Source organism: Aphis gossypii, chromosome X (genome assembly GCF_020184175.1).
Source record: "Aphis gossypii isolate Hap1 chromosome X, ASM2018417v2, whole genome shotgun sequence".
NCBI classification, from domain to species: domain Eukaryota; kingdom Metazoa; phylum Arthropoda; class Insecta; order Hemiptera; family Aphididae; genus Aphis; species Aphis gossypii.
In genome coordinates this window covers 45,466,660-45,485,193 of record NC_065533.1, presented here as the reverse complement: position 1 = coordinate 45,485,193, position 18,534 = coordinate 45,466,660, and the positions used below count along the sequence as shown (strand labels likewise).

The window sequence follows — 18,534 nt, the reverse complement described above, 5'->3', positions numbered from 1 at the left end:
TAAAACATAATACACAACTTAAAACTATACTTCCGAACTTTAAATGGCTATAATAGCCGCGGTTGTATAATATACTTTGAAAGTTAAAAATTAATGCCTATACTACTATTGAATACAAATTGCGTGTACTACAGACTTGTAGTTTTTTATAATTAATGGTTAGTGAAATTATATTTTATTATTTAGGTACAATGAATAATGATGAGTATGATGACAATTGACAATATGACATAATGATAAAACGACAAAGAATATGGGTGCACCGGTCGATGTACCTATCTACCTAAAGCTGCACTTGATGATTTGTTTCATAAAGTACTCCTTCTGTATTAGCCATGAAAATGTTTAATAACTTTATGATTTTAAATTATTAGTCAACAAGTAAAGTTCTATATTTTTTTTTTAAAAATTGAACAAACTTTTACTATTATTATAACGCCTCAGCAGCCGCCTGCTTGGGTATGGTTATTAATTATTGATTTATGCCTCGTGGACGCTTGTTATTTATATTATTATATTGTTACACTCAATTAGCCACTATAAATAGTACCAATATAAAATAACACTTTGTTATACAACTGTTCAGTTAGGAGGTAATTACATAGTTTAAATAAACTATAAGATGTATAGTTTCGTGGAAAATGTTCTCAAAATAATAAATTTTAATTACTCTACTTTTGTTTTGTTACGCCTATCAATAATTTTATAAGCGATTGCATAAATAATTATACTGTATGATTGTTGAGCTATTATAGTTATTACTAGTAGCTAATAAAAAAAAATAATAATAATAATAAAAAAAAGATAAATTATTAAATTGCTTTGATTTACTCATATAGTTTATTTATTTTCTATACGGAATTATAAAGTTGATGACTGGACAATGGATTATGGATGTATATTTTATAGTCATATTGATTGTTAGAAGTAGGTAACATACTAGACGTATGCCATCTTACTAATATAATGATAATTTATCCATTATAAGGTCATTTAGTAAATAACCACGCTGTTATTCCCTCGGGAAAATCGATCTGCTCTGTGTTTTTTAGTAGGTATCGAATGTACCTCGTCGCCGAGTAAGTCCCTGTAGACTGTAATTTATATTACCTATGTTAAATAATATGAATTAAATGATAAATCATGACATATGAAAAAATTGTCCTTAACAGGGACCGCATGCAGTTAGTTTATAGTTTTAAGGAAATTTTATTACGTGTATGCACAGTATAATAGTGTATCTAGTGTAGATATGACCATATTACATTAAATTTACATTTAAATGTGTTATATCATTATGAATTATGATATTATACACTATATAATATATTGTCATTAGTAATTTATTTTTCTATTTTTAACACAATGAGATAAGCTAATTTTCCCAAAAAACAAATGGCTTTATATTTAATAATAATAAGTAATAAGTAATAACCAACTGCTATTAAATTATTACTTATAACTTTCTAAGTGAATACCACCGACGTGCCACGTAACAGTATAAATAGTTTTAATACACATTGGTAGACTGTGGTATATAAATAGCTTAAAATTAATCTAAATAATTTAAAAACTTCAATGTTTAAAGTAAATAATAATATACGTACCTTGCGGAGAAAAGTGTCAAGTCCTTATAAATAATATTATTGGAGCTAAAATAATAAATAACTAAAAATATTATACTTCATTTTAATAGGTATCTAATTTCAATGATGTATATGAATATGAAAATTGAAAAGTAAAAATTGTATATTTGTATTTATGAGATTTTTAGTATTTTATATGAACTACTATTGGTACTTAATAAGAAATCTTGTATTGATTTTTCAGTCCAGTTGAAAATTGTATAAAATTTTAATTATAAAATAATTTGCAAATTTTCGTGTTTTTGATCAATTTGTTTGAACCATCCAACTCAAAAAATCAATTATTTTATTACCATAATAAATAGAGTCTAACGCGTTCATAAAAAACATCATATCTGTATTTTCAATACATTTTTTATATTTTTCATAAATTATTATTCTAGTTTAAAATGTTCAAGCTTTTTAACTCTAAAACAAATATTACACATTACATTATATATCATACATAAATAAATAAAAAGTATAGTTTAGACAAGTGGGGGTACCTCTCTGTTGTATACAGTAGATAGGAATCAACTATCAAGTAGATCACTATAATGAACGTGCATGAGTTAAATTTGAATTCAATGATACAGTTGTATACAGAAAATAATTCTAATTTGAGGCGGTCTATAATTAGATTTAACTGATTTAAGGTAGATATTACCTATTTATGTATACTATGATCACACTTTTTTATGGTAAGTGGTATTTACTTTAAAGTTAAAAACAATAATGTTTTGTCGAAAACATTGAAAAAACTGTTACTTACAACTTAAAAGTAGAATTATATATTATTGTCATTAATTTGAACCTGCAGTAAATCAATTTTGTTAATACAATTTGCGGACAATTTGTTTTATAAGTGTTTGCAGTTCAATTTTCAACAAAATTTTATAATTATCTGAAAATAAAATAATTTTATTTCTAATGATAATTACATGATTGTAATTATAATTGAATTTTCTCACCATATTATGTTCTTATTGTTTTCTATATCTTCACAATATACATAATAGTTTGTAATATTTTCTTAATATTTAAACTAATTTTAAGCTATGTATCCATTATGAAGTTATACTTATTCACACCATTAGTTTATGTACACATTTATATTGATTTACAAGTTATTATAAATATTATTTTATTATCAAAAATATATGCAATATTTTTGTCAAGAATTATTTCAACCATATTGATTATACCTATTACAATAAAATTTGGAATTATAAAAAAAATCATTTGCTGTGTAGGTGCTAGGCTGCTAGATGCTTGTAAAATATTACATAACTAAATCATATTATTGTCCCATGTGGTCGGGCGCTTATGATATTGATAAAAACTATAAGTTGTAAAACGTACTAACTACTAAGTATAGGTAATAGATAATTACTACTTAGTAACCACTATTATTATACTTAATATTATTAGTATGATCAATAAAGAAATATATACATAGTACCTAAAAAATTTGATAAAAAAAATATATTAACAAGCAAAAGATATTTTTTCCCGATATTCTAAATTGAATTAGGTAACTGTACAATAAGTCTGAAAAATATATAATGACATTTATAAGTATTATAACGTTACTGGCAACTGTTTTACATCTAAACAATATGTAGTAGGTACAATTATATTTGTGTATAATTCTGAGTCTCACTTTGAAAAAAAATTAAAATTACAAAGATACTTATAGGTAAGTATTACTAAAATAATTACTTATATTGTATAACTATATAGTGATATGAATTATGAAGGCATATACAAAACTAATTCAAGGACGTAAAATAAGGAGGTAGAAAAGTAAAAAAAAAATGCTTACGTCTTAAATTGATAAAGTTTAAGTTTAAAGTAAGCCATATATTATAGCTATAAAAATCTATAATTATTTGTTATTTAATGTAGGTTTCTATAAAAAATAATTTTTACACATAATACGAGTATACCTATATTAAGAAACACATTTTTGTATGTATTCGATTATTATTATAGGCTATTTATTATTTGTTTAACATAATTAAAACAAAAAAAAAAAAAAACAGTAACTTATAAATTTGGAAATAGAATTTCTTTTTTTTCAGATTACCTACATAAATTTTTTTAATTACATAATAACAGTCTTGAATGCAATTATTATTTATTTAAATACATTTCTATGTTGGTTAATAAACACAATTACATAAGCACGATGAAAGTTTTGACAATTGTACATTTGTACTTTGTTTTTTAAATATTAGATGGTATTTTAAGAACTGAACGAATAATAGAGTATGATTTTAATTAGAGTAACGCATAAAATTGTTACATAATGATTTATTATTATTTATTAGGTATCAATAATTTATGACAAAATTGGTTTTTTTTTTTATTGTAAATTGTAATTAAAAAATAAATTTTCGTATACCTATACTTAAAACGTTCAGAAACTATTTTTTTATAATAGCGTTTTTAAACAAATATAAATTTCAAAATGTTATGATGATTACTTATCTAAACTGTTTATAAATTATAAGTATTTTAAATGTTTAATTTATTTAGTTTATTTTTATAAATATTGAAATTTTATTAAACGATTCCAAATAAGGTTTTCTTGTAGCTTTTAAAAAATATGAAAAATGCATAGTCATATTTTATTTATAAGCGTTTGAGATTCAAATTTTATCAAAATTCCCCAAAACCCCAAAAAATATTAATTTTACAGAATTGAAACTTTTCAAAAATACGTATATTATTTTTTATACACGATGGAATTCCCAAAACTCGTCTACTTTTTCAATAACTTAAATAATAAAAAAAAAATAGCCTCAAAACTCATTTTAATATTATGCTTACAAACACATTATGCACACATACACGACAATGTAGCAACATGTATAATGTATATATTCAATATTGTATTATTGTAGGTTTACATTTTTTAGTAAGTAAACATTGTACTTAGGAATTTTAATTTCAATAAGAATACATTTTTTGAGACCTTATAATATATCAACTTCTTTGAACAACATTTTTAGTAAAATAAAATAAAAAATCGAATATTTAAAATGTTTGTAAAATAGCCTATCTACATATTATTATAATTATTATATTATCTATAGCAAACGATAATAATAAATAGTAAGATATTTCTAATTTCAATAATTAATATTTTTTGAATTTTAACAAAATACAAAAAAAATCGGAGAAGAACTCCTTATTATTATTATTTATCGTCAAAATTTTAAATTCGATCATGTGATTTATTCTATTTTATTTGTTTACATTTTAGATTCATATATTTCAAATAAAATATTAAAATTTAACAATTATTCAAGTACATTTTATTCGTACATACTTGAATTGTTTCAAATGTCGGTAGCCGGTAGCCGGAAGGTACAATGGAAGAACGTATCAACTGCGCTAAAGCTAAACTACAGTAATTATAAAGAGAAAAAATAGAAATGTTCTATTTCCCAAAATATAAAAACAAAAGTAAAAAGAGATAAATCAATTCAGAATTAGTGAATTATAGGCGACATAAATCCTCAGTGGACAGTAGATACCAATAGTTCACATAATTACCTATACGAATTACAAAGTGTACAATTATCAATGTCTAGCTAAAATATAAAAATAGATTATCTATAGTCTATACGACTATACTAATTAATGTTTACTATTAATGAATATAATTAAACTAATATATTATTTCATGTAAGATATAACATGTGGTGCACTTAGGGGGGTGCAAGGGGGTACTTAGCACCCTCCAGACTCCAAATCAGCATCCCCAGTCTAAATACTGCATTCAAAGCACAATATATTATGTTGAATTGAATAAGTACCTGAAGATATTCAAATTATAAGTACCTAATATGTCACTTATATATTGAATTTATGGATTATATTTTCGTGAACATTTTGCTTATTATAATTTGGAAATATCTACATATTAAAGTATGGTATTGTGTTTTTTAATTTTAATGTTTTTAAATATTATATCAATATAAATCGTCGAATTATTAGATTAATAAATATTGCATATATATTTATTTTTAACATAGATGGCAGCCGGCAAGGCGATAACAAACCTGAGTGGTGGGGCTATAAAGTTTTCACTCGCCGCGGCGGAGCTATAACAAATCAGTACCAAATATTATTTTAGACTTAAAAAAAGGGATTTTTCAAAACACTTCAAATTTAATTTAGAAAGTTAAAACATTTTTTCATTAGAAGACTTCTGCCAATGTTTTTCTTTTGTTATTAGGTAAAGAATAGTTTTTTCATTTACTTGTAAAGAAGCTATTTCTGTTACCAGTTTATAAGGTTTTACCTTTTACCTCAGGTTTTTTTTTTTTACTTACAATACGACGGTCTTAGTAATTACTCCGAACTGCATAATAATTGATTTCTTTGACAGACTATCCGGATCCCTTGTTGAACTCGCCACGACTCTCGGTGTCGTTCCCACGTATAGTCTTCAAGTTATTTCGTTTGAAGTTCTACGCTCCGAAACCGGTATGTGCGAAGACCACAATGATGGGTTTTGTTTAATTTGAATGATTAATTAATTTCTGTTTACTAATTAATCGATATAAACGAGAAGTAGTGTAGCTTATCGTGCGAATTTGCGTATTTTTATCATAGATAATATTATATTATCTATGATTTTTATTGACAATATGCGTCGATTGTGTATTTATAATGACCGATAAAATATGGTGATCCCGTTTTTTACGTAGGTGGTATAAAACAAGTAGCACCTCTTATGATGTAGTTTTAGATACGTGTGATGTAAATATCGGGGACTATAGAATAGTTTCTTCGCCAATTTTAAGTAAAAGCGCCTCCGTGTGAATGTATTCACTCGTGTTTACTTCTTTTACAATAATTATTTGAATGTAACACCACTAACACTCACTAGACAGAATTTCTTTCAAAAGAAATGAAAATGAAAACGACTACCGCTCACCGCCGCCACCAATGTTATGAACGCCACCGCGTGAGCGTGTGATGTTCTGCTATATTTTATATTGTGTCTCTGCGGTTGTAACCGAAGACGACAATTTGTTGAAACCGTTCTCTGTGTAGCTGCAGGTGTTAATCAAATGCTGTTTAAGAAATTAATTTCGGAGGAGTTTAAAAATTAAAATAAATGTATGATAATATTATAACAATCAAAATCAATGCCCACACCTGCGACCATACATTTCAGGGAGGATTTGAAATCCAAAAGCTCCCCCCCCCTATATACTTCACTCTGTACCTCACTGTATAGAACGGCGCACGTTCACTCGGTCGCAGTTGCACAAAACAATCGTTTGACTTGCTATAGTGTAGCTCCAACGTCCTCCGGACTGTCGAACACGACAAACGCTTACGCTGTCGGTTTACCAAAAACGGTCGAGTCCGCCGTCAATCCGCACGCTCGCCACTTTTCCGTACCGGGCGAACGTTTTCCGCAGCTGCTCTTCCGTCGTCAAGCGGTCGACGAACAGGTGAAAATCGTGCACCGATGCGCCAGCGGCAGTGGCGGCGTCTGCGGATGCTGTTTGCGGCTGCGACCACAGCGAACGAATCGCCACAAACGATTTTCGGACGAACCGCTCAAAAGTCGCCATCGCCAACAAACGGCCGGACGCGAACCGAATAGTATTCACCGGACTGGACGACCGGCCTCAAGAGCGGCTCGCGAACCTGCGGCCGTGCTCCTCGCGCCCTCCACGAGACCGTAGATATAGTCGGTTGTTCTCCGAGTAGAAACGTCAGACGTGTTCTGGCGCGTTGTACCGCTCCGTGTAGTATTGACCGACCAGCTCGAAAATTCTAATTAGTTAAATTTTATTGTTTTGAATAAAGTTACTTAATATTTTTATTTTATTTTTTATTTTTTAAGAAGGTAGCTTTTAAAGAAGAATAAAAATAAAATTACCTAATCAATTAATTGGTGCTATTTGAGGTGATATTATTATTAAATAATTTGAATTTGACAAATTAATGTTGTATCTTTAACTAATCTCTTTCATTAGAAATACCTAATTGCTAATTTACTGTATTTTGATTTAAGAGATCATTACTTTGCTTTTCAGTCATCTAATGAATTAAAAATTTTTAATTTAATTTATTGATTCAATTTGGATAAGTATAAATCTATGATTAATCCCACAAATTTCTGAGCATTGTCCAAAATAAATTCCTGCAGGTCGATTTATAAAAAGGTTAATTTGAGTTATTCGTCCTGGAATTGCATCAATTTTAATTGCTAATTTTGGAATAGTTCATGAATGAATTACGTCATCTGATGAAATTAATAATCGAATATTAAATTTAAATAGTAAAATAGTTTTATTATCTACTTCAGTCTTCAATTAAACGAACATTTTTTTTATTTAATTCATTTATAATATAAGATTCAAATTCAATATTAGAGAAATCTGAATATTCATAAGATCAAAATCATTGTTGTCCAAAAATTGTAATTCTTAAAATAGGACATGTAATTAAATAATTTCATCTATTAAGTACCTAGGTATAATAAATGAAAAGAAGGTATTGCAATGAAAATTAAAATAATAGGTGGAGTTGTTGTTCAAATAAATTCAATTATTTGATTTTCGGAAATTTTAATAGTATAATAAATTTATTTTTTATAATAAATTATATTATACCTATAAGTAATTTTTGATATAATTATAATAATAATAAAAATGATATGATCATGAAAAAAAATTAATTGTTCTATTAATGGTGAATTTCTATTTTGAAATCTTAGTTTTAATCAAGTTATAATTTCTAAAAAAAGATTATTCTTTATAAATGAATTTTAAGCGCATTGTCAGACATTGCATATTAATTCTGCCATATTAGAAATTAATAACATAATGTAAATAATTTATTCAAGGAGTAATATCGTTATTTATATTATATTATTCTATACTTATTAAAACGCATAAATATCTTTTTAAACCTCATTCCAACAGCAAACAGCTAGCAGCTATAAGTGTCTACCGGAACTACAAAAAAAATGATTCAAGTTTAAAAATAATCGATTTTGAAACAATAATAACTTTTTTAGTATAAATGATATCGAAAAAATAATAACGATTTTTACAGCTAAAGTTGTCCTTTATATGTGGTGAAAATTTTCTTTCTTAGTTATGATTATAGCCTTCTCAGTTTTTTTCCGTGCCAAACAGTTTTTGCTATGTTTTACATTTGTAAGACGGAGACAACACATGATGCCGGTATATAGCGTCCTCTTAAATACGTTTCATGTAAGTTCAAATTCAAATCTAAAAGTTTTATAAGTGCAATTGTTTGCAATTTTTGGGATTTTCTCAATTTTATTGAATTTACTCATTTATATAACTATTGTAGCTAAAGTCGACACTCGACAGTCGTACCTATAGATATTACTATACTATCTTCAGCCATAAAATCCAATTACTAGCAAGAGCGTGCTCAGTTTTTTCCAATGGGGGGATGAACTGTATTTTGTTTTGTTGATTGTCATAGACATGAAATGTATAAATGCATAAGAAAAAAAGTTCAAGGGGGAGATATGACACCCTCATCCCCCCATGAGCACGCCCCTGATTACTAGTATAGTATATTGTAAATAGTAATTAGTAATAGTGGTATCCTATCGAAATAAAGATAATATCAAGTCGGTAGGTATTCAAAACTATACAAAATAATTTGTGAAATGTGACTGTAGGTATAATCTGTTCTTCAGCCATTCCGTGAATTTTAAAAAATTGTGTTCTTATTATTGTTAAATATGCTGAAAATTAAGCCAACTATTTCTACTGTTGTAAAAAATTACGTATTAAAATTAAGTGAGAATGACGTGTTTTCATGTGATATAAAATAAACACTTAGGTACCTATAGTGCAATGCAAATTGCAATGATGTAAATATACAGTTATAATGATGAGTGCAATGACTTGATTATAAATAATATAATATAATTATATATTATATATTATTATAATATGATGTAAAATATAGTTCCTATATATTTTTTTGGTAGAATTTTAGATTATAATTTATAACAGTTAATTTAAAACATTTATAGCAAAACGTTGTTATTTTTTAGTACAATTTTTAATATTTCAAGTGCAATTTTTGGTATTTTTTAGACTACCTATTTTAGACTTTAGTGCAATACTACAATTAATTTTACTATTTTTTAGTACCTATTACAACATCCGTGCCCTATACGCATCACATTAATTTATTATAAAACAATATAATATGTCTTGATCGGGTTAATGATAATACTGATCCGTGCTGATGTTAAACTGCCAACAGAAGTGAATATTGGACATCAATTTAGTTGAGCGCACACGTGAATTTTTCAATTTTTTTTTTTTGAAACTTATTATACCTATCTGTGTGTAAAGAACAACAGTATAAAAATAAATTGACGGAAGTAGTTTGTTCTAAAGTTATAACTTAACGAAGTTTTCGATTATAGGTTTTTTTACGAATCCTCACAACGTTAGTTTAGTGCGCCTCTAACGAGCCATCCGAATATTCTAATAAGTGAATCAGTCTTACTAATTTCAAATAATATTTTCCCGTCATTTTTATCTTAAATTGTAGATATCATCAGCTATGGTATTTAGCACTAAACACTATAACCTAACTTTTTAGACACTATCACTGATACGTTTTGTTTTATCATCACACATGACTTATTCTTTATCAATTTTTTCGTTTTTCGTATACCGTAATATCTCGATAAATTCGAAGTCTCCATCGAATCACATTTTGAGGTTGCCACATTTGATTTAGAATTTATTTAATTAATATTTAATTAATTCAAATTGTATTGCATAGACCGTGATTCGTATAATACAGCTATGGCTAACAATAAAAGTGATGAAACCAATGATGTATTCTCAGAGTTGGACGTTGATCGATTGGAAGTAAACGTAATCGAGAGCCTGTGCTTTAGTTGTGGAAAAAATGTGAGTATACTATTCGATTTATTCAGTTTTGTAAATTTTAAATATATATCTACTTACACATATTGTCCATGTGCTTGTCAAATTATTCATGTATTGTAACTAGCGTAATTTTTGATTACGATAGTTAAATTAAAGTAGGGTTGGCATACTTCCCCGTGTAGTCAGGACTGTAGTAATTTTGAAATTAGCGTCTTGTTGTTGTGGGTCAAAAAATTGTCTCAGAATTATATTTCTATAGGCTATCTCTCAATATGCGGTCTTCCGTCGTTTTTGTGTACTACCTAACTATAAATATTAGTATAGTATGCAGTACACTAGTGTTTTGTATTCTACTATAGATAAAATGCTCTCACTGGTATATTATACTAATTATACCTACAACTGTACTAATGTATACATTTTTTCTTTGTACTTTCCTATGCCTACCACCAATAAGACTAATAATGAAAGGTAATTTACCTAATCTATATCGCCAATCCGAAGCGAGTAGTGTCTAGGTGAGAGTTTACTGTCAGTATAATAATAATTTAGATGGTTTAATGTCATTTGTGGTGTTTAGAACTAAATAGTATACTTAGTAGATTATAATTTATAGTTAACTTTTTTTTTTCTTAAAATGCATAAATGCATTTTTTTACATATTAAATTATTAATAAATTAAATCAATTATTTGTATTTATATATATATAAATATTTTTTGACTACTAACTATACTTTAATTTTTACTATGATATACCATTTTAATTAGTAGACCACATACTTGGAGCCTTTCAATAATTTATAACAATATTTCTTATTAAACTCTTATAGTAAAAAAAGTAATATTCTTTTGATATTTGATAAATTAATTAGATGTTTACTTGATTGATTGGCCAAATAAATATTTTATTAGATTATTTGCTACTAATAAATATGTTCATTATTTATTTTCTTATGAGAATTTTGGTAATTATCAAGGAACGGATTTGAATGCTCCAAAAAACAAGAAAAATATCATAAAAAAATATGATTTTAACATAGGTTAACATTTTAACTTTGAAAATATTTGATTAATTATATTTTTATAAATTCTTATTCTTATGTATTAATTATTCATATCACTTTTAGTTTTCCTATCTTCATTTTCCCTGAAAATGATTTCCAAAAAATGAATATACAATTTCTGTTGTATGTATGTAAATACCTTAGTGTCTAAACGTGTCAACAATAATTTTGTCTAGCATCACATTCATCTGATCAGTAAAAACATAATAAATATTTATTTTTATTCTTTTAGAATGAATGCTAACTAAATTGTTATCAAATTTTATCCAATTCTATACAAAAATGCTCTAAAAAGCAAAAAGTCTTAAAAATTCAAAATATAAGATACATTTTTTAATTCCTATTATTATACTTATGAAATGAGTTTTGTGCTTGAAAAGCAATATTTTCAAGATTTAGAAAAAAATGCAATTTACATTCAAATTCGTTTTCTAGTTATCACTTTTAGATAAAGTTGTTGTTTACTCATTCCAATTTGCCAAGGAAAAGTTCCAAGATGTTTCCCATAAAAATCATATAAAAAGTACACCTAGGACAAGGTTAGGTTTAAGTAAAAAAAAAAAAATACATTATACAAAACATCTGCTCAAATGAATATTTTTACTTATTTATTTATCTAAAATAATTTTTTAATTAAGTATATATGTTTTTGTTTTTATTAAATGGTATCTTAACATTAACACATTTGATGGTAATTTAGTATTCTGAGTATGAATAGTATATACACTATGTCACTATACAGTGTATACTTTATAGTCTAGTGAAAAATCAATAGGGACCAAATCACCCATTATAATAGCTACCTTGTTTTAACAATTTACCTACTAAAAATGTATATTAATTGTAATTGAGATAAAACAATTTAAAGTTAATTTGACTTATCTGATGCTATACAGTTTGGTAAAATTTCATTATTTTTATTACCATTTTTGTTCACTTTTAAAAGAAAAGAAATGTATAATTGTTTTAGTGACTCATCCAGCATTATTTGTTATTTTTGAAAACATGAAATTTCAAAAATGAAGCCCTGTGCATCCATCTTTTTATTCTTACTTTTACTACTTATTGATTCTATACATACTACAAAATGTAATTAACACTATTTTTGCTGTTTAAAAGTATATAAAACATAATTTAATTAATAAAGATAATCAATTATTTTCATCTTGGTATTCAAGGTAATAGAATTGATACTCGAGTGTTCGAGGCAATATAACAACACTAGTGAATAATAATATTAACGTTATTATAAAAATATTAGATAAAATAAAATTACAACATGTTTATTAAAGCTGTACCTAAGGAAAACATTGTTCTTTAGGTTCTTACAATTTAGTCAACTGTGTTATTTTAATATTTATTTGTTAATTTTTCATTTTTGATGACATCTTATAATATCTTATAGTTAAGTTTCAAGTTAAACTTGATTATAATTATAGGCATAGATATTAAAATATAAATAAAATCTTTGGTATAAAGCAGTTAAGATTATAAAATTATAAAATAGATGTATTTAAAAGTATGCTATGTAGAAATTTTGATTGATATTTAGATTTCATTTTTTTTAATATACATTTTATTATAGGTTAACAGAATTAACATATAATTAATAAAATAACCTTTTAAAAATTTATCTTATTTTTATTAAGGGTATTATAGAAATTTATTTACTAATTGTTCTACCTTACATTATCTAATTTATAATTTTCTAAAAATTATCTTAGGGCACTACACGGCTCTTGTTGACACGCATACCATACTACAAAGAACTGGTAATATCATCATTTGATTGTCCACACTGTAATTATAAAAATAACCAATTGGACCCGGCAATCGAAATTAAGCCACAAGGTGTTCGAATGTCTTTAAAGATTGAAAACAAAGAAGATTTGGATAGATATGTGATAACAACAGACTACACAAGTATACAAGTACCAGATTTAGACTTTGAAATACCACCTATGTCACAACGATCCCAAGTAACTACTGTTGAAGGCATTATTTCCAAGACGGTTACAAATTTAAGCGAACAAAAAAAAGTTCTTGATTTGACACACCCTGAATTAGCAGCAAAGATGGAAGTTGTAATTAATGGATTAATTGGTATTAAAAACCTTACCAAGCCCATTCCAATGATGGTAATTATTTTTATTATTAATTTTAATTTTAATTAACTATAAATTAATTTTTGTAGGTTTTTGAAGATGCGACTGGAAATATATTTGTTTCAAATCCTGTTGCACCTTTGGCTGATCCCAGAATGCAAACAGAAATGTTCACTCGTGATAGTGCCCAAAATGAAATGATAGGATTATCAGCACAAGATAATGCACAAGACAATGCACAGTCGATGATCAAACCATTAGGCACTTTTAATGATTCATCTGTTAATAATATGAATGATGAAATTGTTCAATTTAGTGGCCCATGTCCAAATTGTCAAGCAATTTGTGAAACTAATATGAAAGTGACAGGTATTTATTTTAATGTACAGCAATCAATATGATAAAAATTACTCTGATCTGAATGATCTGATTATTTTGCTACATTGATATTTATAGATATACCATATTTCAAACAAGTAGTCATCATGGCTACTGTATGTGAAGAATGTGGCTATCGTACTAATGAGGTTAAACCAGGAGGTGGAATTGAAAAACAAGGTTTACAAATAACTGTTAAAGTGTCATCTCCAGAAGATTTGAATAGAGATATATTGAAGGTAATTAATTATTGGTTTTTTTAGTAAAAACTATAGAGCTTATACACCAATGTTTATCCTTATAAATATTTTTTTTATAAAGTACTACTCACACAATCACATATAGATCTTAATAATATATATATATTTATAAAATAATGATATTTTTCAGTCAGAAACATGTTCTCTTCGTATTCCACAATTGGATTTTGAAGTTGGTGCACTTTCACTGAGTGGTCGATTCACTACTATTGAAGGTCTCATAAATTCATTGTATGAACAATTGAAAGATACTGCTACAGCATTTTATTCCGGTGACAGCCAGTCTGGTAGTGTTATTGAAAAGACAGAGAAATTTTTAGCAAAATTGAACAACATTAAAACTTGTAAAATGTCAGTAGATATTATACTCACTGATCCAGCAGGAAATAGTTATGTTCAGGTAGATAGTAATTACTACTTTTAAATAAATAATAATAATACATAATTATTTATAATAATTCCTTACGCCTTTTATATTTTTTTATATGATTTACTATTATAATTTATAATAATTTTATGAAATTTTCTTTTAATAGTATTATAATTTATTAAATATCACAAGAAACAGTCATAGTATCTTAAGGTTTAATTTTTGAATCGTACAAACCCCTAAATTAATTTAAGATAAAAGTGAATTGTTTTATTAATAAAAAATAATCATGCCTCAGCAATAGTACTATCTTACCAAAGGCCATAGCCAGGGAGAGGGGGGGGGGTTAAGGTTCAAACCTTCCCCAAATTATAATCTTTTTATAATTTCATATTTGATTACATAATATAACATATTTATACTCTTAACTTTGTGGGAGGGAGAAATATTTTGCTGGCTCTTGCCTTGATCTTACCAATTAACATATTTCATAAAAAAATCAATGAGTAGTGATTGATACCTATTGTATTAGTACTTAGCTATTATTTAAACACAAAATTATGATATGAATGTTGTAAATAATTGAAAATCTTTCCAAGTTTTTTGATTATTTAATATTTAAAAAAATGACATTAATTTTTTTACTTTTTTAGAGTTTAACACCTCCAGATTTGGATCCTAAACTTACAATCACTCGGTTTGATAGAACTGAAGAACAAAACGAAGAGCTAGGATTGAATGATATAAAAGTTGATAATTATGAAAAAATATAAATATATTATGTAATATTTGGTTAAATAAATATAATCAATCTTAATTTTAGTAAATTGTAATACAGAAAAAATATGACAATTATTTTTGAATTGTAATTACAACTGCAATAATTTCATTTTCTATTTATGCAAAAGTTCAGTTTTACCTTAAATGTAAATTTTTTAATAGTTATGTATTCATATTTTAAAATCCTACACAGTATAATTTGAGTTTAATTACAAATTTGAATTTCTTTTATATTGATCATACTTATAGATAATAGTATACTTTTTCAATTTAACTTTAATCCTTACTTCTAAGTAAAAGATTATAACAGTCTTAAATAACTTGTTTAATTTTGTTGATTTTATAATGAATTTAATAAAATAAGTTAAGAACTGATTCATAATATTTCCTATGTCAATATTATTTAGTTTTATTTCCAAATATTATTATTATTTATGTATTTACATTTAAGTATGCAATTTTATGCATTAATAATGAAAATAATTTATAAGGCACTTTTTTATAACAAAATAATAAATATTCAATAATGTAATATATATTTATATGTATATATATATATATATATATTAAACTACTTAAAAAAAAAAAATTAAATATTAATTGATACATAACCATTAATCGGGTTTAGTCAGAGCAATGTAGTAAACCTCAGTAATATTACATTGAGAGGATTTATGCAATCAATCTTTATGACCTTTGACCCACATTTCATTTTCATAATCACAATCAATTAGTTGAACAACAAAAAGATAGAATAGTGAAAACAAAACTACTAGTTTTAATGGTAATAATTTTTATTTATATAATTTAGCAGTTACAATTTTTTACCATGCTGATTGTCTATTGTCCTTATTTACCATCTAAAATTCAAATTTATTTGAATTGTCCTCACTATTAATATTATGTTCAGTTCTAAGCTTCATACTTTTGTAGATCACTTATTATATTATATTAAATCATAGATTAAAAGATCTATTGACATAAGACTACTGTGCTTTGATAAACTGACATTTAGTACTACAAGATAATTATAAAAACACAAAATAATAAAAATAAAAATTTGTTGATTACCATAACACTTAATTAAACAATTGAATTACGTGAATAGAAATAATTAATATCACTGAAAAGTTTATAATTTGTTTTGTAATTCAAACAATTTAACACATATTTCAAATAAATTGAATTATCAAAACAATAATTCAAAAATAAATTATAGCTAGATTTGGTAATATGCCAGATTACTGACACTACACTAGGATCAAGACTACTATATACACAGTAGAACCTTAATTTAAATTAACTTTATATAATGAACTTGATATATTCAAAACTGTTTCTATTTAACAACTTAATTTTTGTGTTATATTTCCACAATAAATTTAAGAAAACTACTGTATTTTTATATGTTCAACACACTCATTAAATACTATTACTTTAGACTTAGATGATTATTATAATTATTGATGTACGTAGGAGATGATCTACCAATAATAAAATCAATTTCGCCAGTTAGCCAGGACATGAGGTATTATTCATAGGCGTGCGCACAGAGTGTGCAGCTGCACACCCTGCAAAAAAATGTGTCTACTTTCAATTGTTGATGAACAATTGTTTAATTACCCATTTAAAACTGATAATTAAGAGTAGGTTAGTAAGTATATATAATATAATGTATAAATTAATAATTTTTTTTATTTTATGTAACAGTCAATAATAATATTAAATTTACATCTAATATTCTTTATTTCCATCATCAATAAAACAGCGTCTAAAAAATTCAAATTTATTATAAACTAATTATTATAGTATAGAGACATTATTTATTTAACTGAATTGCAATAGGTCAAGTAAACCTTATTAAAACAATTCTACACACCTTGTGAAAAATTCCTGCACACGCCTATGGTACCTATTATTATAGTCATATATACTACTAGATGAATTTTTAAGAGAAGGTCAAAATGTTATTATTACTAAATATTCAACTTATGTTGAAGGCAATGATAAACTTAATGCAAACAAAGACCAAAGTTATAGCTGTATTTGCCACTATTTTCATAGATTTCAGCATATTGAAAAAAATCAGATGACGTCTTTTAATTATTTCAATTACTGTACAACTGTTTGCCGTGAAAATGATATAAAAGTTGTTTAAAAGGATAGCAAAAAGTTCTTTAACAACAAAGAATAATTATAATTATTATTATTATTTGCACATTTTGTTAACTAAAAATTAGTTTTTTAAGCAAAATAAAATATTTTACTTATTAACAATTTTTTTTCAAAGAAACTTCAAATTTGTCAAATTATGATTCCATTGCAATATATTATGTGTAACACTTAAAATATAGATGTTAATTATACCAGAGAAAAATATAATGTTACAACCATTGTTTTTTGTTGTTGTTGTAATTTATTTTATATACAATTTTAAAAATTATTGACGAGTGCAACAAATCATTTAAATCATTGCATAAAATAATATAATCCCATTTCCTAACAATTTAAACATAATTCACACCATATAATAACATATGATACTATTAATGATTGATTTTTATGATAAATGGATGTATTAAAATTAAAAATCTTTGTTCCCCCCTTCCAACAAAAAGAAAATAATGAGAATTTTGGAGAATGGTTAAGCCAAATCAATTCTTAAACTTTAGAATTTAGTACTTAATACAAATAAAGATCATTGGAAAATTGTTTATTGAATTATCAAAATAATATCCTTATAACAGTTAAATACAAATAAATTTGCATTTGAGATTTGATTATCACTTTTTTCATCTTTGTTATAATTGATAAAACAGTCCATAATACCAATTTTATTAAATTACCTATATTTAATTTTAATAATCACATAGTGCACATTTGCATATATTGTGTTATAACAGATAAATGTAGTTTTTGTTTTCATTATAAATATTTCAAGGTAAAATATATTTAGTCTTGAAATTGTATATTACAATATTGCCATATTGGCAAATTCTCAAAATATTAATTAAT

General features: G+C 25.6%; 1 protein-coding gene across 2 annotated transcripts; it reads left to right on the top strand.

Moving 5' to 3' along the window:
- The first annotated feature begins 10,303 nt into the window (after window positions 1–10,303).
- Window positions 10,304–15,566, top strand: LOC114122726 (zinc finger protein ZPR1). Of its 2 annotated transcripts, XM_050206002.1 has the most exons (7): window positions 10,304–10,387; window positions 10,452–10,582; window positions 13,351–13,764; window positions 13,821–14,100; window positions 14,188–14,348; window positions 14,500–14,769; window positions 15,393–15,566. In XM_050206002.1, the coding sequence occupies exons 2-7, from the start codon at window positions 10,475–10,477 to the stop codon at window positions 15,510–15,512; spliced, it is 1,353 nt and encodes a 450-aa protein (XP_050061959.1). In that variant the 5' UTR covers window positions 10,304–10,387; window positions 10,452–10,474; the 3' UTR covers window positions 15,513–15,566. The 2 variants fall into 2 exon arrangements, with proteins under 2 accessions (XP_050061959.1, XP_050061958.1); XM_050206001.1 differs by having other exon boundaries at window positions 10,338–10,582.
- The last annotated feature ends 2,968 nt before the right edge of the window (window positions 15,567–18,534 follow it).

Coding starts and splice junctions, on each gene's coding strand:
- LOC114122726 (XM_050206002.1), top strand. CDS start 10,475: ATGGCTAACAATAAAAGTGATGAAACCAATGATGTATTCTCAGAGTTG. Junction 14,349..14,499: donor TGAATAGAGATATATTGAAG/GTAATTAATTAT, acceptor GATATTTTTCAG/TCAGAAACATGTTCTCTTCG. Junction 14,770..15,392: donor CAGGAAATAGTTATGTTCAG/GTAGATAGTAAT, acceptor TTACTTTTTTAG/AGTTTAACACCTCCAGATTT.